The sequence below is a fragment of the Schistocerca piceifrons genome, chromosome 11 (assembly GCF_021461385.2).
Source record: "Schistocerca piceifrons isolate TAMUIC-IGC-003096 chromosome 11, iqSchPice1.1, whole genome shotgun sequence".
Classification (NCBI taxonomy): domain Eukaryota; kingdom Metazoa; phylum Arthropoda; class Insecta; order Orthoptera; family Acrididae; genus Schistocerca; species Schistocerca piceifrons.
Window position 1 is genome coordinate 153,367,893 of NC_060148.1, and position 20,599 is coordinate 153,388,491.

The window sequence follows — 20,599 nt, forward strand, 5'->3', positions numbered from 1 at the left end:
TCAAATTCAGCAATATGACCTGTGTGTCAACGAGAAAATTGAAGGAGTCAATGTAAAACCAACGCATATGTGGAACAAGAATGTGATAGCTAAGGCACTTCACGCCCATCACCACCGACTGTCTCAGAATATACCTAAGTTGTAAACTGTCTCAAAAATGGATGAGTATGCAGCAGCATGTTGTCAAAGGTGTGTAATGTTAAAAACTGGGGTGTGGAAGACAATTTGACAGAAGTTACTTTCGTGAAAGTTAGGTCAACTGCAACGAGACCAGTGTCCCTCAGCAACATTTCAGCCAGTAACTGTCAGGCTGAAAGAGCTGTCATGGACTATGGATGAAACCAGAAACAGGAGGAGGAGGAGGAGGAGGAGTGCCGAGTTAAGAAAGAACATATGAGGTCATCAGGGCAAAACCGTATTTGTTAGGTAAGCACTCAATATGTTTAAGCAAGAAGGCAATAAGACTTGGGAACAAGAAATCTGAAAGATTGCCTAGGCTGTTACAGTTAATAATTTTGAAAATGTCGACTGTTAAAAATATACCCTGAAACTAGAAAAACACGTGGTCCAATATCACATATGACCAACGCATGTAAAACCCCAAAAGGATGAATGGAAGTCTCATAGAGCGACAAATACAGGATTTTAACTGAACCAGCATTAGCAGCTCCACCTAGTGCTGGCAAAATAGTCGAAGTTCAGCCTGAAACACTAAACAGTCTACATCTAGAATATATAAATTATGGTAACTAAATGGAATCATAGATCGATTACGACTGTTTACAGCTTTAGCTGGTGAAGAGATTGCAGATCACATGAACAAAATATTATCGATCTTACCTGGGCTACGAAAATTATGCATCGTCGAGTAAGTGTGGAGAGAGTTGTTCATGAGCTTCACAGACCTGCATGCAGAATATATCTGATAATACGAGGAATGAATTATGAATGGCAGACTGATCTCTTGGATATGCAAAACTACTTACAATCAAATAATGGCGTCAAGTACGTTCTCGCAGTCACAGACACATTCCAGTTTCGCTTGGGCCTAACCTTTGAATGTAAAGACAGGGAAGGAGGTTTGAGAGGTTTCTGAACAGTTGTTGCAGACAGGACTAAATCGACTGTCCATCAACCTTGAAGACATATGATGGAAGTGAATTCTACGATAGACATTTCAAAGCAGAATTCGAATTAAGTGGGATAAACCACTACTCAACATTCTCATATTTGGAAACTAGTATTGCCAAATGGTTGAACTGGACCATCAAAAATGGAATGTGGAAGCAATTTAATCTTCAATGTATGTGCAAATGGCTGAACATACAGCCAAAAATCATCGACGAGTATAATCGCATTATTCACCACAGAATTAAGAGCAAACCTATTGAAGTCACAAAGGAATTACAGGAAAGCTTTGAACCCATTATGTTCCTCGTAGAGCAGGTCATATGATGTCAAAGGAACAGGGCATTGATGAAGTGGCTTAGTTTCTCATCAAAGCTCAACAGCTGAGTGAACACCCACACTTTGCTATGTAATTCGAAAAGCAAAGCTGAAACCATGCAGTAGTGTGACATGAGTGCTACGAAACGTATCAACAAAGTTGGAGGTGGTATTCTCGAGAATCTGCCATCAGAAGTGTATATCTCTGGATACAATTTCTGTGGAGCTGGAACAAAACTAAAATAGCCCCTAGCTTATGGTGATAAGGGCTTTAATGCATTGGACAATGTATACAAAGTGCACATGATGTGTTAAAACGCCCACATTCCTAAAAATATCAAAGACATCTGATGGAATAATTCTGTTTCTGATACCTGCATTTGCTGGGCTGTCAGCTACTGGTTTCATTAGCTAGGAGAGCTGATATAATTCAAGCAGTACAGAACGCCCGAAAAAGCGAAAAGTAATTACAAGCAGCTGAAAGGCATAATATGACCATGGAGGCCATTGCTATAGGTAAAGGCCTATATTTACATGGCTTTAGTTGTACATAAAGGCCGACAGCAATGATACTGGAAAAAGGGATTAATAACACAGATCTGGTTAAACTCGTCAGCAAACTTAAAATCACGAGATTTTACAGCGTGCTTATAAAGGATACATTGCCTAAGACAATGTGGAAATCCAAGAAACATGGAACTGTCAATTTAGATGTTGTTTGGGGTGTGGAGCTCTTGGTGATTTAAGGCCACCTGAAGAACTGTGTTGTCACTTCACCAATAGGAACCAGCTGATGTACAATGTTCGACGCTACCATGACTTCAGTTCATACCTCTGAGGATATTTCTGCATGATATTTTTCCTGAAAAATGCATAAAAACAAGCAGTATGCAAGTCTCCACGTCATTTGAATCTGCAATGAAATTATGTTCACTCTAATCCTAATTGGTTTAAATTGAAAGCAAACTACTTTCCTCCCATATATGTGCAGGGGGTAGCGATGTACAGCATTAACTGGCTGGAAACATACGAAAGCATAGCTAACGTCACTGAATTAATAATAAATTGCATCTAGAGGATTGGGAAGTTGTGTCAATGCCTCTTGGCACTTGCAACACTGCCAATTCATATGTATACTTGAAACGTTTTGTTAAGGGATTTGAGGTATGAGGTGAAGGCAAACGTTAATATGTTTAAATCAAAGATAGAAACAAAACACATTGCGGACTTCAGTCACAAATATTTAATAGGATGGCTACTAGGTTTCTCAGAGGGACAAGTGATGGTGCATAATACTGATAAAATTTTTGATTTATCAACTGGTGAACCAACTGCCAGTCAGTACAATTCGTGTAGAGTGTAATATTGTAATGAATTTTGTACCTCGACGACAGATTAGTCCATATTATTTATGCATTTTTTCCTATAGTGAGTCTTGCTTATAAAAGTGAAGAAAATGACGTCCACAATGAATATGGGCTGTTACATGAAGCCAAGGTGGCATGACCCATACTAGAAGATAAGGGAGTCATGGAATAAGATGAGTGGTCAGGCGTCAAAGAGAAACGGCATGCCTATCCACTGAGGAGGACATCATGCCAGTATAACTAGTTGCTCAGCATCTTCTGCATAGACTCTCTACCGGGCTCGTGTAAAAGCCACCAGTGGTGAAACATATTCCATGATGGTGGAGTGTGTTAAGACAGCAAATGATGAACAGAAGTGCAGAGGAGTGAACTAAACACCCACAGTCTAGTTATGAATGGACATGGGATTTAAAAAAAATGGAGGAGGGTGGTCTGATCCGCTCCCCTGGAAGTACCACTTATGAGATGTAGGACACTGAGGAACTGGGTACCATGTACAGCCAGGTAAGAATACATGGGAGGACCAAGGAAGTTTCCTATCAGATATTAGCAACAGGAATTTTCTAGTTTCAATGAATGGAAGAACGAAAGGTGCAAGATGTAAAGATGGTGTAAGAAACTCATTACGCAGCCAAATATTCATACAAAAGGTTTTGGCAGTGGAAAAGTGAAAGCCACTGTCCATGCTTCACTAGAAAAGATAGGAACGACGCTGAAGACGCCACACATGGAGACACGTTTGTGTGGAACTGTAACAGAGTGTAAAATCCTTGGCGAAAAGGGAGCTGAGACACCTGTTGGGTGATTCCATAATATGGTTGCTTGGGATAGCAAAGACAATGATACCCAGGACGAGCATTCAGGCAACCCGTTTTCGTGGATAAATGTGTGTGACAAGTCAAACCATATAAACCTTGAGACAACTTTGTCTGGAAATACGGAAGCGTCCGATCCCGCCTGTCTGCTTTGACCCATGACATCACAAATATGGCATTAGATCCCTCCTGGGATCTAATGCCATGAATTTTCCATTGGAGAAGTCATAATGGGGATTGGGGAAGAGGGAACAAATGAAGATTAGTCACCTTGGTGGCTGCTGAGTGCAAGCCTTCAAAAATCCACTGTTACAGGGGGAAGAGGCTGAAGAATCCTGTTCCATGAGATCTACAAACATATTGGCACTCTCCCTGGGTCAGTCTGAATTCCACGGCAAAAAATCGGTAGGCAGTGGGCACCAGCAAAATGGAGGTCAGCCAGGTAAGGGTACATATGCCAACACCACTGAAGTGGATCTCCAAGTCAGGGAAGGAGAAGACCATTTGTTTTTGTTAGAGTTCTTAGAACTTTCTAGTTGACGGATGAAGAGTATGTTTTTAGCTGTAGAAAGTCTTTGAAGGAGTATGGCTTTTGTCCTTTCAGCCTGATAGTTGTGTAGCACGTGATTCCGCCACCAAATGTAAAGATCTGATTGCTTGTTGCGCAGCTGTAGTAGGAGACAGGGATGCTATTGTGACCTGTGTGATTTCACTACTGCAACACTGACTTGAAGTTGTAAGTCTTGGTGGGCATATCCTCCATTACGCATGGCATAGCAAAAATGGTACTGTAAATGCCAGATGGTAAAATGCACAGATTTTGACTAGCTAACAATTTCAAGTGACAGGGTGGAGTTTAATGGCCTTCAATCAGATCTCCTGGATGCTTGCTCATTAAGACGCTTGGGACATTCACGGGATTACAATTGATACAGCAGAGAGGAGGCGAACAGCTGCCCTCGTGTGCATCTCTGCCAAAAGTAACACACTTGGCCATGTTTTGACTGGATACACAATTTATTATAATGTTGACACTTGTAGGAACGCATTTGATTTGGAATGTATGGTTGGACTGTGATTACTTCACAGCCTCCCTTAATCTTTGAGGCAAAAACTACTCGAGCAAATGGTAGAAAATGAGTGCATGTGGGTCCGCAGCTCATGGTTGTGCAGTAGCGTTCTCGCTTCCTGCGCCCGGGTTCCCGGGTTCGATCCCGGCGGGGTCAGGGATTTTCTCTGCCTGGTGATGACTGGGTGTTGTGTGCTGCCCTTAGGTTAGTTATGTTTAAGTAGTTCTAAGTTCTAGGGGACTGATGACCATAGACGTTAAGTCCCATAGTGCTCAGAGACATTTGAACCATTTTTTTTTTTTTTTTTTGAGTGCTTGTGGGCATTAAGTTTGCATCCATCTTTATCATAAATGAGAAAAATTTCACACAGTCTCCAACTGCAACACCTTCCAGAATAAGGCATGCATTAACTGTAGCAAAGAAATGATCCTCTTCAGTATGTGACACCATGAGGAACCAAGGTGCATTTGGGAGGGCCTTCAAATCTATAGCCTCATTTTGTTTATGTTTATGTTTAGTAGACACACGCTAAGATGGTGATTGATACATTGCAAAAGAATCCCCCATGACTGCCAACATCTCCAATGGCATGCTCTTTCCAACTGGGAACCCCCTCAAAGGGGGATTCACCCACCGTAAATGATTGTTCACACCTCAGGTCACACCCCCCAAACTCCTGACAGAGGGACCAATTGGCATTTGGAAAGGTAACAGCTCAGTCACTCACCCTTCTGGGCCTGATCTGTATCGGAGGGTACATGAGAACCCTACCCGTTGATCTGGAGCTGCCAATTATGCATTACCTTGACACCTGTAATGTGTCTAACGAATGGGACAGCCTTCAGGAACACACCAGGATGAAGGAGAAACAAAGAGAATGAGGATTCATCAGTTAAGTCTTCACAGCCTTACTGAAAGTGGCACCAGCTACTTATGTTTCTTCTTGATGGTGGCCTGTAAACCACTACAAGCTTGTGCATTACCTGAGCACCACTGTGGCACCGAATTGAGAGAGGTGTTCAACACTATATTCATTAATCTGAAAGGCTGGGAATCAGCTCCAATTTTTGGATATATAGCCATTCACCCTTTCTTCTAACTTGTTCTACTGCAGTATGATATTAGCTTGTGCCCATCAAGATGAATCTGTTGAATTTAAGTGATTTCATGTGACATTCTGCATTAAACACAATTCAGCTGCTGATACGCCACCTGAACTTTTATTTTCCTGTATGGATATCAGACATTTGCTCTATTTATCTAGGAATAGTCACATAACGGTTGTTGCAAAGAATAGTATTAATGAATCATTACAGTAGTGCATTTTATAACTGAAGTACTCTCACAATTAATAAACAAAAATTTATATTTCTGAAAAAGTTCTGCAGTGAATTATGAAAACTTACCTTGCACTATCAGATGCACATCTTATTGAGGTTTCCACCTGAAATATTTGAAGAAATGGCCAGTGATTTACAACTGATGAGACAGTAAATACATAGAATTCTATTAACGCCCACCAACATGTGATTGGTCCACAAAATGCTGCAAGTTAGGCTTGAAAATATCATTTAAGAGGACATGATAAACTGTTGCAGTTAATGAAACAGAATGTTAGTAAGAATTCATTCTCCATTTTCTCACTGTCTTCAGTACTGTAAATAACTACACAAGCCAGTAATTTGATTGTAGCCATACTTCCTACTAGATACTTCACAAAGGAAAGTGACCAATAACATCTTTAATCTGTTATGCACTTACACTTTGTGTAAAGTTTTCTTTCACTTTTTTTCTGTTATGAAAACTGCCATGCACTGACAGATGAATCCATCATCGTAAGTGACACATTTGGACCTTTGTGCTCTGGGCAGCCCAGACCAACTTGCAGAGGTGAGGAGTGACTCCTAAACCCAACCTTAAGTTCACACCCAGAACTACATACAGGCTTGGACCATTAAATATACAAACATTAATAAATATTGGCAAACTCAAAATAGTTTCACACATTGTAAATGGACAAGTTGAAATTGGCATTACAAAATATCACATTCACAGATGAAGAAATACCACAATCAGAGAACTGTAGATTCTTCACAGAGAACACAGGGAAGAAATTCACGAAACTACTACAGAACTAGGCTCTGCATTCATAAATGGCAATTATGTTGCAAACGGTACCAAATTTTTTGGGAGGACAACGGTTCAATCCCACACCCGACCATCCGGATTTAGGTTTTCCATGATTTCTCTAAATCACTCCAGGCAAATGCCAGGATGGTTCCTTTGAAAGGGCATGGCCGACTTCCTTCCCCATCCTTTCCTAATCCAATTAGACCAATGACCTCGCTGTTTTGCCTCTTCCCCCAAACAATCCAAAATCCAAATTTTTCATCACCTCCAGAAGTCTCTCTCCCTGCAATAATTCAATATTTAGGTGAGAGGTACACAATAATTAATGCACATGCACCAATAGATCAGGATAACAATGCAGAAGGTAAAACAGTCCTCAGAACAATGTTGAGAAGCATCTGATGAAGTTCCAGAGGAAAACATACAGATTTTATTTAATTTTTATCCTCAGACTGGCACAGAATGGAGATGAGATCAATATCTGCCCAAACTGCTATTAAATGAATTTATTCACAACTGGAATTTTGACTGTTATGCCATTCTCAAGTGACAGATTACTATGAACTAAGTCAGTGTTATTAAATGTCATGACTAGTGCTTGGGGAGTGGATATTAAGATGTGCAGTATGACATGACTTTGATAGAAATTAATACATGAAGTACTACCAATTTCTAGGCTTACAGATTACAAAGACTGCCATCTTGTAAAGAAAATGGAATTTGTAAACATGGTTAAAACAAAAGTATTACCTCAAAAGGAATTATAAAGGATTCAGACATCACACTGAGCTACCACTTGAGAATTGTACAACTGCCAAATTAATTTTGAATAAATACATTCCATATCAGCCCTGGTAGAAAATGTTTTCATTTATGAATGTCTGCCTGACTAGATGTAAGAAAAACGGAAAACTGCAAAGAAAAAGACATTTAGCATACACCACTAAAAAGATACGAGGACAACAATAATATGACTTGAGAATATCAGACAGCTTGTGTGCCAGTAACAAAGCACAATTCCGAAAAGATGATGAATTCCAGAGTCAGACATAGATATCTGTTGAAATTGACCATTACCACTGAATAATAAAAGTAAGATTCCTGGCCTAGAATAACTGATAACCATGTTCACATAAGATTCAATGAAATTCCATGAAAAGTTCAAGGAGACAACAGCAGAATTCTAAAATACAAGATATGTCAGAGATGGCTTAGGACAGGATGGTCCTGTGAAGGCCAAACTGATAGAGGACTAAAGGAGCAAAATACTATTGGAATACATCTGTAACATTTTAGAAGGCTTATGACTATAAAGCAAGACTGCTTTATTTCAAAATTCTTAAAGAATCTGAAATACAGAAGACAGCCTCATTTCAGATAAGAACAGACTTTAGCCAAGGCAATGTACTAACTCCATTCTTCTTTCGGACTATACTAGAAAAGTGAATACTGAACAGATGGAGCTATTCTCAGAATCTACTACCAGAAGTTGAATACTACTTGGTTAGAAAATTGATAATTTCAAAATTGTTTGTTCAACTTTTGTAGATAATTTAGCAATGCTGACAATGTAGAGAAACCACAGAACAGAGAGAAAGAAAAACAGTAGGAAAAAGCATGACTAGTCGTCTCCTCTGATAAGCAGCAGTGAAGCAGTAATGGGTAACTACAGGACTGCAACATCCCTATCAAATACGAAGTGTGGGAGGGTCAGGGGAAGACAAATTTAAGGATCTATGAGAATTCATGTAGCCAAATGGTGGGGAAAATGGAACCACAAGAGGAAGACTATAAAAGATGGACTCTGCATTTCAGTTAACAGAAGATGTTTATAGTAAAAATTCATTCTCCAAAATTGCAGAACCTCCAACTTGCAAAGTAGTCATCTGGCCAAAATACACATCTGTATCACACAGAATACACATCTGTATCACAAATACTAATTTTAGAATCAACAAAAGATAGTGAAAATTACGAAAAAGATATTAGGAAACAGAATACCACCACAAACATTTAAATTCAGAAACAATACAGAAGTATAGATAAATATGTAGGAAAATAACTGGAGACAAAATTTGGCATACAAGGTTAATGAGTCTGAAAAGAAAAACTCTGTAACAGTACTAAAACCATTAAAAAATCTCAATGCCTTACAATAGTGCACAAAGACCTACAAGAAACTTGTATAAATTAGCAAGATATTTAAATCCAAACCAAATATAGAAACAGGATTAAGTTGGTAAATTCTCCACAAAATAACAGTTCCAAAAAGACAAGATAGAAATTGAACGTCAGGTGAGTGGAAAGAAAAATGTGTACAGAAGAAGGAGTAGCTTAAATAAATGTAAAACCTTAGCTGGCCTGTAATTGATCAGGAAAAAAAATTGTTCCATATTTGTAGTACCTTCTCAGTAAAGCATAGCAATCATATATGTGCTGCAAACAAGTTGCAGCAAGCAGCTCAAAGAGTCTCTGCAAATATGCAGATAACAGTATTTGGAGTGTTTTGTTAGGCTACAGCAGTGATCAGAAATATTTTGCAGTGGTGTTGTTATGCTGTCAGTACTGCTTGCATGCAGTTACAAAAGAGCAATGCATTCAAGTGTCACTCCATCAAGGGCTGCACACTGCTGTGGTTACATATCTAGTGAACAAATATGATCATACAACAACAATGTATGTATGTATTCCTTTAGCTGGAAAGTTTGTAGCTTGCCTTGATGGTATGGTATCCAGTAACTACTATGACTGAGGTATTCACTCAGTGATTGTTTACTTGCAGAGAACTAGAAGTATAGCAAAACAGAACACTCGCTTGATGTGAGACAAGCTGTTTTGCATGTCTTCAAGATTGGGAGTACTTCTAGGGACTATGGCATATTACAACCACAAACAAGTGTGCACAGTCAATAGCAAAAACATGAAACAACAGTAACCAATAAGCCAAGGTCAGGTCATCCCTGAAGAGAGAGGAGGAAGGACAGAATGATTTGTACGCAATCAGCTGGTGTTCCAAGAGAAACATCTCAACAAAACTTGTGAATCCCTGTAACATGTTCGTTGCACTGGTGCATGTCTTCTGCCAATTGAATCCAATGTTACTAGATAGAAATAGATTTCCTGCAGCATTGAATATATGGCCATTTTTAAGGCAACCGGGAATTTTGACTGGAACACTGGACTTGTTATATTAAATTTGAGTGTAACACACCTCAATTTTGGAGGCAGTTTTTTGAAGAAACAAATGAACTTTATAAACTGCAATATATGGTATCAAGTCTTTGTAAGCACCACTGGAAATTAATTTGAACAAATAATGAAGGTAACTGAAAATCTGTCATGCATTCAAACTTTCAAATATTATACGTGAGATAGTAATGTGAATCTACCATCAAATGCACAGGATTGATTGACACTGAACATTTCCCATTTAACATTGAAACATGAAAATCTATACATTTAATATTTTGCTTTGGTGAACTATGTTCCTTCTAAGTCAAGAGAAATGCCCTTAACCTACTATCCATTGGGGTTACTTTCCTGTGAGAAAAGGCCGACAGCTGTGAGGCAGTATTTAAATTCACATTCATGTAACTTTTGCATTTGAATCTTTAAGAAATTTGAGGACTTTCCCAAGGTCAGTGCTATGATGGCAAGTAGAATTATTGTCACACATTTAAACATAATCATAAACTCATTGACAAACAAAAGATGAATGCGGCCAAAATTAGTGAGGGGCAGCAATAAACAAAGGATACAACAAATCAAATATTCTAACTCTGCTGACTGATCTCTCAAAAAATCAGATGCATAGCCGACTGCTAATTTGTCACTTTCCAGATATAAAATATTATTCACAAATATTATATAGAAAAACACTAAAATTGAATTCAACAGTACTATTTCAAACTGTGCAGCCCAACTTCAGGAGTTAAATACAGCCCTGTATAGTTTTTCGTTAATTAATTTTATAAACACTGATTATAATAATGTAAGCCAAAACTGCCACAAGCATAAACAATACATCAAACTGTACAGTGAATACATAGTTTGACTGGAACTCAACTGGATCCAGGGTATCTACAATTTGATTAGAACTGCTCAATTAATTTGACCAGAGCTAAATGTACTCCACAATTCCATACACCAAAAGACAGCATATATTACACTACACCCTTATCCTTATCAAATGTGTATTAGATACGTTTTTGACAAGTTAACTATTATGCAGTGTGATCAAGATGTGTCAAGTTCAATTGGTTGTAATTCAAACTTGGTAAGTGCTACGTAGTAACCTAAAGCACCATGTAAATGAGCAGGAAATTACAATCATACCTGATATGACACGTTTATTTGTATAGAAATATTTCCTTGTATTTAATTACTGTAACAGTTGCATATGATGGCAATTTATCATGATTTCACTGATAATGTAATATTTATCTCAGAATGTTCCGTAAAGTTCTAAAGTGACCAGCACGGGAAGGTGCTTATCTCAAGCCAGGCTTCACAAAATCCTCACCAGAGTACCAACTAATCCAGGAGGTTAACTGAGGAAGGACGATGGGGAAAATACAGAGACAGCACATGAGACACTGGAACTGCTCCTCAACACTCATTTTCCTCAATATGCTCTGGCGGATAACATAGAGCAGGATGCGACCCCTGAAAGACAATGGTTCTCAGGCACTCAAAGAGAGGACCGGGAATCAGCCAAGGAGTGTGTCAATTTCAGTAAAATCCAATGGGCGGTGGCAACATACTAATTGGTCAAGTCACCTGGTCCAGATGGAATCTTTCCAGCTCTCTTAAAACAAATAGGAGACAATCTTATGAGAGTCCTCTGCACGTTATTCCGGGTTAGCCTAGCAGTGGGAGTCATTCCCAATGCCTGGAGGGCAGTGAAGGTTGTCTTTATTCCAAAGCCAGGGAGAATTGATCATACGAAGGCCAAGGATATGAGACCAATCAGTCGAGTTAATGTACATGCTGGGGAGAGGAGGCTAACTAGGGCTCCTCTACATTCAAACTAACACACATAACCAGGTAAATCAAGTGAGACAGCTCTCCAACTATTTGTTGGGAGGGTGGAGAAAGCACTTTCCTTTCAAGAAACAGCCCTCTGCATCTTCCTGGGCGTCAAGGGGGCTTTTAGTAACACAACCTTTGATTCCATGGTTAGGTCAACAGAGGTGCATGACCTAGTGACCACTATATGTAGGTGGACTAGGGCCATGCTTAGTGGAAGGAGGGTAGAGGCCACATGATGAATGAAAAAATAGTAATTAACACCACTAGAGGTTGTCCACAAGGAGTTTTGTCCACTTTATTGTGGAATCTACTGGAGAACGAACTCATTGAGGAACTAAATTACAGACAATGCTTTTGCCACGGATACGCAGATGACCTTGTCATAGTAATACCTGGCAAATTTGCTGACAAGGTTAGGAATATGGCACAAGGTGCACTGGACATTGTGCAAGACTGGTACATTACATAGGACCTAAACGTTAATCCTAACAAGACTGTTGTGGTATCAATCACGAAGGAGGACATCTAAAGCTTTTTGATGAAACTCTATCTGTGAAGGGGTAGTGAAATATCTAGAGATAATCTTAGATGAGAAACTAACATGGACCCTTCACATTAAGAGCATCTGCTCCAAGGCGAATTGTACTCTAGTGAGTACCAGAAGACCTTGTGGCAAAAACTGGGGCCTAAGATCCTGATGTATGCACTGGACACACACAACAGTGGTTAGACTTAGGATCTCCTATGGGGCCGTAGTGTCGTGGAAGAATGTACAACAGCAGGCTGCAGCTAAGGAGCTTGCTAAGGTGCACAAACTGGCCTGCTTTGCCACAACAGGCAGAATTAGTAGCACACCAACCACTGGGATGTAAGTCATGCTGGACATGCCTCCACTACATCTTTGGGTTAAGATGAAGGCAGCAGCTGGTGCATACACACTCAAAACTGGTAAAAACTGGATCACATTGGATATCCAGACTCACACACTAAAATAAAGGAATGGCTTGAGAAATGCTGCCTGACTGTATAACAACTCTCAACTGCTTCAACAAGCCTTACAATACAATAATTGGAAGCAGGGAGCAGTGGGAAAACAGTTTGACACCATGCAGAGGACACTGTCTGGTTCACTGATGGGTCAAAATCAGACCAAGGCGCTGGGGGTGGGGTGTACAGGATTCAGCCAAAACTGGAGTGCATCATCTCTCTAGGAAAACTGGCCTTGGTATTCCAAGCTGAAATTACTGCAATCAAGGCGTGTGTGGAGGAGAATATATATAGGTGCTACAAGGACCATAGCATCTACATCTATTCAGACAGCAAGGTAGCCCTCAAATTATTGGGAGCTCCTGCAGCACAATACATTATTATTGCAGAATGTCACAGGGCTTTGGTGGAGTTAGCGGATTCAATAGCGGAAACTTAATATGGGTCCTTAGTCACTCAGGGATCAGTGACAATAAAGAAGCTGACAGGTTGGCCAGGATGGAGGCAAAGACTCCATTCAGTGGACCGGTACCTGTTCTGATAATCACCAATGCTATGATCAAACAAACTATGGAACTGGCTTAGAAGAAGCACATAGAATACTAGATCAAGGTCTATAAGCAAAAACATGGTAAGGTAACGATGCCAAAGTTGTGCTTTAAAAGATGCTCTGTAACCCTGGGCTCGAAGAGGAAAGAGATTAAACTCATGTTTGGACTGATGACCAGTCATGGGAATTTAAAAAAAACACCTACATACAATGGGTATAATGGAAGAAGACCATAAATGTAGCATCTGTGATGAGAGTGAAGAAACTGCATCACACCTAATCTTCCAATGCATGACATTGGAGACCAAAGAGACAGAATTTTCAGTGCAACTAGAAGTGAAGAAATTGTGTCTAACAAATAATGGGTAGAGAGACTCCTTGCACTATCTAAGGGCACTAGTTGGCTTTACTAGATATACAGCGAGCAATACTGCACAATAAACTGTTTCAGTGCCAGGTTAGAACAAAGCTGTCTTAGCTTCTCTGCCAAAATCAATTTAAATCCATCATCCTTAGTGAATTTATGTTCAGGTATTTTTGACAAATTCACTATTATGCAGTGTGATCAAGATGGGTCCAGTTCAACTGGTTGTACTTCGAATTTGGTATGTGCTACACAGTACCTTAAAGCACTATGTAAATGAGCAGGAAATTATGATATCATCTGATATGACAAACTCGTTTCTATAGTAATATTTCCTTGTATTGACTTATTTTGACAGTTGCATATGATGGTTGTTTATCATGTCTTCATTGATATTTAATGTTAATATTTATCTTAGAATGTTTGGTAAGCTTCCAAAGTGACCAGTATGGGAAGGTGTTTATTTCAAGTTGATTAGTTTCAATAAGAACAATGTACTTTCAATCACTTATTTTAATTAAGTTTTGTAAGATGTTTTGAAAATGAGTAGCATGGTATGGTTTCTTGAGGTTTTAAATAAACAGTGCTGCTGTGCCTCATAGTCTTTGGTAATGTATGTGTGTTTCTCACATAGTCTGGGCCAATGAACTGTTACTGTTAAGTCTGCATAGCTTTTGACAGTAGTTGAACCGAAGTCTCTGGGTAGCCAACCAGTTGAGTCATTTCAGCTCTCTAAAATTGTATGGATGATAAGATTTTGAGCAATACATGAGGATTTTGGCATTTTCTCATTACATTAAATTGTTGTATGTTTTTGTGACTGACAAACTTTCACTTTGCGCAACTGATAGTTCTGTTTTGTACTGAACTTTGATTGACAGCGACACAGCATCACTGATGATTAACACCCAGCTGGACTTAGTTCCGATTTCACATTAGCTTATGTAACTGGGGAATCTGTCAAATATTCACAATTATTAACATAATTGAACTGCATTATCTTCAATCTGAAGTGTTCACCCTTGCTATGTGATCCTATATAATTAAATTTAATGATTTTAAGGATGGCCATTTCCATTTTTGTGTCTTACATTGACAGTACACCATTCAACTTAACTTTGTCACTGTGTTTACATGTCCTTATTTACTTGTCACTGCATTTAAATTCGTTTAAACAACTTGTTTAAGTATACATTAACTATTACAATATATGCCTAACTTCATACTTTTAGATGTTGCTTGACTGACAGGCAGCTGGTGGTTTTAACAGGGTAGATACTCAGTGGTAGATGGCCTTGACCCATGCATGGGACTGTAGAGAGACATTCTGAAATCAGCTCTGTTCACTACCCTGAAACTCAGTACATCATAGGACCAATTTCAAAGCATTAACATTACACATCTTGATTGAATTTTCACAGTAAGCAATCAGCACACAGTGTCAGTAGCTGGACTGAAATCACTATCAGTTACCCTATTGGCACACAAACTGAAGATAACAGACACAAGGCCAAATATTCAATTTTCTCTTTCAAATCTATTTCATTGTGGAATATCATAATGGAGTTCCTCCTTTCAGTACCGGCATAAACATCATAATGACAGATTCTGAGATGATCAATTTTTGTTGATTTTATAATGTGTACTCACTTAATAGAGAAAAGGCACCCAGGCAATATGAGATGGCTGTACAATACCACTCATATTACACTAAACTTGTTCCTTCTCTAACAGCAGCATATCAAACATCTCTGAGCCAATGGAAGTTTCCTAGCGGCTGGAAGAAGGTACCAATCAATTATATTCTCAATTAGTGTCACCTGATAGATGCACATAATCATAGCAAAATGAAGCATGTGTATGAATAATGCTGTATGGTATATTTCCAAGTTTTTAGGAAATCGACAAAAACCGTTAATAAAAATGTAATAGCAGATATTTATTGTTTGCAGATGCAGACTGTTGAAAATCGTTGGTTGTGCTTTTTAAAATTGCACTAAGGATAGGTTTTAGAAAATACATAACTATTAAAATGGAAAAACAGTGTATAGTAACTGATATACAGCATTGCTGTATATCACACTCTACTAGAACTATAAGGTTGCCTAGAGTCTCAAAGTTTTAAATAAAAAAATTATATCAAGATACAAACTAATATTTATAGTAAACTGATTGCTTTGGTCTTAAATAAGTAATAGAACATGAGTTTGTCATGAAGTTGAGCCCAAAGCTGGTACATTACACTCAGTTGGCACACTGAATGTTTTCATAAAATGCCTGGATTTTGATTCCCCGTATTTCGTCACATCCAATAGATTGCCTTTCTTCTCCTTACAAGTTTCAGTACCCCATTGTAGAGCAACCAAAAACCAAAATGCAACAGAATTTCTTTTACTTCATGTTCAAAAACATGTTTCACAATACAATGTCTTTCACATGGATGAAACTGCTTATGCCTTGAGGATCATCACTGCATCGCTTCAACCAGAGCACAGCAGTAATTTTCAAAGTAGGTGGCATTTTGAGAACCAGCTCAACAGATCCAATTCCCTTGTCTTCCATCATCTCCTGTATGGTCAACTTCGACGGTTCTACAGTGGCCTAAGCAATGGCATGCTTCCATTCTAAAGGAGCCATAACTTTTGACACTTTCTTTCCTCAATCACTGCAAAGTTCCTGTCACAAGGCAGGAAACTATCACTCTAACATAAAAACTTTTTATGTATTTTTACACAGTACTTGCAGTTGACCAGATAGAAATAAAGTGCTAAAATTCTCCAGTTATCGTTCTGCCCAACATGGTGGTCAGACCATATAATTAGTTTGTGTCCCATACCTTTTTCAAGCATCACAAATTTAATCAGACAGGAAACTATTTTGGCTGAACCACACCGTGCACCAGATCCATCTCCTAAATTTACTGTGTTAGTTAAGTACCAAAGTCATGAACCATGAAATTATACGACTGTCTCTGGCAGAATACCATGGAATGTGCCAATTTATGACAAAGTACAACGTGTTGTACGTCCAGCATGTAACATATATATTGTTCCTTTGTAGTCATTTCTGTGTTATTTTTTAGCAGTTTGTATGCTCAGTCTGCTTTTGCATGACAACTGTTCTATGTTGTGAATTTGTATCTCATCTGAAGCTCTGATCATAAAGAATCATTAATTTCTGCACAGATTGAGATTGTGGTACAGACATTCTTTCGAAGATTTATTCTTACTTCGAGAAACTCAAACTGAGTTCTTGAAACAGGGACCTGTCATCATTTGATATGACATGTGGCCTACACAAATATTTTCCTCAACCATCTTCAGGAGTGGTCACTCCACTTTCCAGTTTATGTTGAAGAGAGAGTTTTCATTGCTGGGTGATGCAAAATATGTCAAGCAATGTTTTTTGACACACTTCTTTTGACTGGACTTCATATTTGAAAGCAGCTTGTTTCAATGAAGTACTGTCTGTCTTACCTTCCTTTCGTCTGCCTGGCACACCTATTTACGTAGAGTTTATCGAGTAAATTGCCTTTTCATTGTGCATCAAGGCATAGTATTCTCTGTACAGCCTTAACTTAATTTACATATTTATGTCCTAGAATCCTTCTTTTGAACACACTTCTGTGTTGCACACACGGTCCTGAATCATGCTGTCAATACTACTACCCAATATTCAACTGAATTATCATACTCCACATTCTCTTTCAATAATATAGCAGTGTGTTTTCTACCTTTTCATCACTGATAAAGACAGAACTGCAGTTAGTTTTATTCATGGTCTTAGAATTGTGGGACAAATTTCAATGTTGGATCAACAACAATGGAAAATCCGGGAAGGAATGTAACACTATTATAAAGAGCAAACTTGATTGGTTGGTTGGTTTTGAGTATAAAGGGACCAAACTACAGGGTCATCAGACCCTTTTTTCCTGACGGAAGCAAGGCTCAAGGCACAAAAACACTCAGCAGCACACCTAAAAAGAAAATGAATGGAATGAACAAAAAATGGGGAAAACATACGCCACAAAGAAAAGCAGAAGGTATTAAAACCATAGAGCATATAGTCTGGGCTGGCTGATCACAATAATAAATGAGGATGAGCCAGCCACTCTGCAACATATTAAAATGTCCACCTCAAAAAGACAAGGCGAGAAGAGCACATGTAGGGAAAAGATGACAACGAAGACAAACAAATGCAAAGAAAGTGCGACAGAGTTACAATGGAGGGAGGGTGGCGACCTCAGAGAGAAGGCTAAATGCCCACCCTTGGATTGTATGACGAAACCCCCTCACAAATAAAACCTAAAATTAAATCTGCGGTTTGAAACATTGTTACCCAACACCGAAGGTGGGGTTCTAGGAAGGTTAAAAGTCTGCCGTAGAGTGGTTAAAAGTCAGCAGTCGAGCAAGATGTTGATGATAGTCATATGTGAGCCACAGTGACACCAACGTGGGTCCTCACAACAGAGGAAGTAGCCATGTGTTAGCCATGTATGGCTGGCATTTGTTTGGTTTGTTTTGTTTTGGAGGAGGAGACCAGACAGCAAGGTCATCAGTCTCATAGGATTAGGGAAGGAAGTCGGCCGTGCCCTTTCAAAGGAACCATCCCGGCATTTGCCTGGAGCGATTTATGGCATGTATGACCAATGCGGAGCCAGCAGAGAACCACAGAGTCCCTGCGACAGGCTTGCATGGAGTCTTTTACACATTTGTAGTCTCCTTAAGGGCGCAGAGTTTGTTGTGCATACTGAGATTATGCCATTCGGTCTCCCAAACCTGAAAAACCTTGTTGTGTAATAATGATCACAGGTCAGTTACAGGGATGCCGACCTCCATAAGTGGTTTCCGTTTACCCCGTTTGGCCAGCCTGTTGGAAAGTTCACCTCCTGGGGTTCCAATGTGGCCTGGGGTCCACACAAACAAAACGGAATGACTGGACCATTCCAGGGCATAGATGGATTCTTGGATGGTCGCTACCAAACGATGGTGCAGGTAGCACTGGTCGATAGCTTGTAGGCTGCTCAAGGAGTCAACACAGAGAAGAAACGACTTACTACGGCACATTGGATGTGCTCAAGAGCACAAGAAATGGCTGCTAGCCTTGCAGTCCAAACACTGCAGCCGTCTGACAAGGAGTGCTGTTCAGTGTGCTCTCCATGAACATATGCAAAGACAATGTGACCATCACCCATGGAGCAGTCCGAGTAAACCACTTCACGGTTCCGGTACTTGTCAAGAAGCGAGAGGAAGTGACAGCCGAGAGCTGCAGAGTTAACTCATCCATTAGCACCCTGTGAATGGTCCAGGCAAAGCTTCAGCTTCGGTGTACACCATGGAGGTGTACATGAATGGACCTTGAGCATAGGTGGTAAAAGCAAGGACTCCAGACAGACAAGATCAGTTGCGAACTGCAGTCATAAGCCCTGACCTGGGCCTCCGATGCAGGAGATGAAATACTGTGTATGGGATAAGGAGATGGTAATGTGGATGCTCTGGAGAACTATGAATGTGTGCAACACACCTGGCGAGCAGTTGTGCATGTCTAACCTTCAATGGAGGGACTCCGACCTGGTCACTGGACTCGTCCTGAAACCTCCTGTTACCAGTCAACCGGGTAGAGTAAACATATCGCTGAGGGCGCCACCAAACAATAAACCAGTTTCCCATAGTCAAGACGAGATTGAACAAGGGCTCTATAGAGCTGCAGCAGCTTAGTGCGATCTGCACCCCAGTTGGTGTTGCTCAGGCACCAGAGGGCATTGAAGTGCTGCCAGCAGTTCCACTTCAGCTGACCAAGATGAGAAGGCCACGTCAATCACGTGTTGAAATCCAGTCTAAGAATCGATATGTCTCCATTACAGTGAGTGGATCATCCTTAAGGTAAAGTTCTGGCTCCGGATGAATGGTACGACACAGACAGAAGGGCATGACACACAACTTCGCAGCTGAAAACCAGAACCTGTGGGCTAGACCCCATGACTGCACCTTGCGAATGGTTCCCTGTAGGCACTGCTCAGCAACACCAGTACTGGAGGAGCTGCATGAAATGCATAAGTCATCTGCGTACAGAGAAGGCGAGACCGATGGCCTGACAGTTGCTGCAAGGCAGTTAATGGCCACTAAAATAGATATACACTCAATACAGGGCCCTGCAGGACCCCATTCTCCTGAATGTGGGGCAAACTACGGGAGGCAGCAACTTGGACACGGACAGTACAGATCGATAGGAGATTTTGCATAAAAATCTGGCATGGGCTCTGGAAACCCCACTCATATAATGTGGCAATGATATGATTTCGCCAGGTTGTGTCTTAAGCTTTTCATAAATCAAAAAAGACGGCAACCAGGTGTTAGCGTCTGGAAAAGGCTGTTCAGATGGCAGACTGAAGGGAAACTAGATTATCAATGGTAGAGTGACCCTGGCGGAAACTGCCCTGGCATGGAGCCAGTAGGCCACATGACTCCAGGACCCAACACAACTGTCGACTTACCATACATTCTAACAGCTTAAAAAGAACGTTGGTGAGGCTGATGGGCCAATAGCTATCCACATCAAGTGGGTTTTTACGGGTTTGAGCACTGGGATAATGGTGCTCTCCCACCATTGCGATGGAAAGAAGACATCACACCAGATCCAGTTGAAGATGATAACGAGATGGCACTTTTAGTCAAACAATAGATGTTTGATCATCTGACTGTGGATCTGATCTGGCCCAGGAGCTGTGTCAGGGCAATGTGCAAGGGCGCTGAGGAATCCCACTCTGTAAATCGAGCATTATAGGGTTCAATGTGACATTCAGTGAAATAGAGTGCTTTCCTTTCCATCTGCCATTTGAG

The 20,599-nt window shown here is 40.1% G+C and overlaps 1 protein-coding gene across 1 annotated transcript in view; it reads right to left on the reverse strand.

Annotated features, from left to right (window-relative positions):
• Window positions 1-2,174: 2,174 nt before the first annotated feature.
• LOC124720422 overlaps window positions 2,175-20,599 on the reverse strand; it is a 117,572-nt gene continuing 99,147 nt past the window's right edge. Inside the window, exons 7-8 of the mRNA XM_047245773.1 lie at window positions 6,105-6,142; window positions 2,175-2,308 (exon numbers count right to left, since the gene is read on the reverse strand). Coding sequence (XP_047101729.1) covers window positions 2,257-2,308; window positions 6,105-6,142 — 90 coding nt within the window. The 3' untranslated portion in view covers window positions 2,175-2,256. The remainder of the gene's footprint in view (window positions 2,309-6,104; window positions 6,143-20,599) is intronic.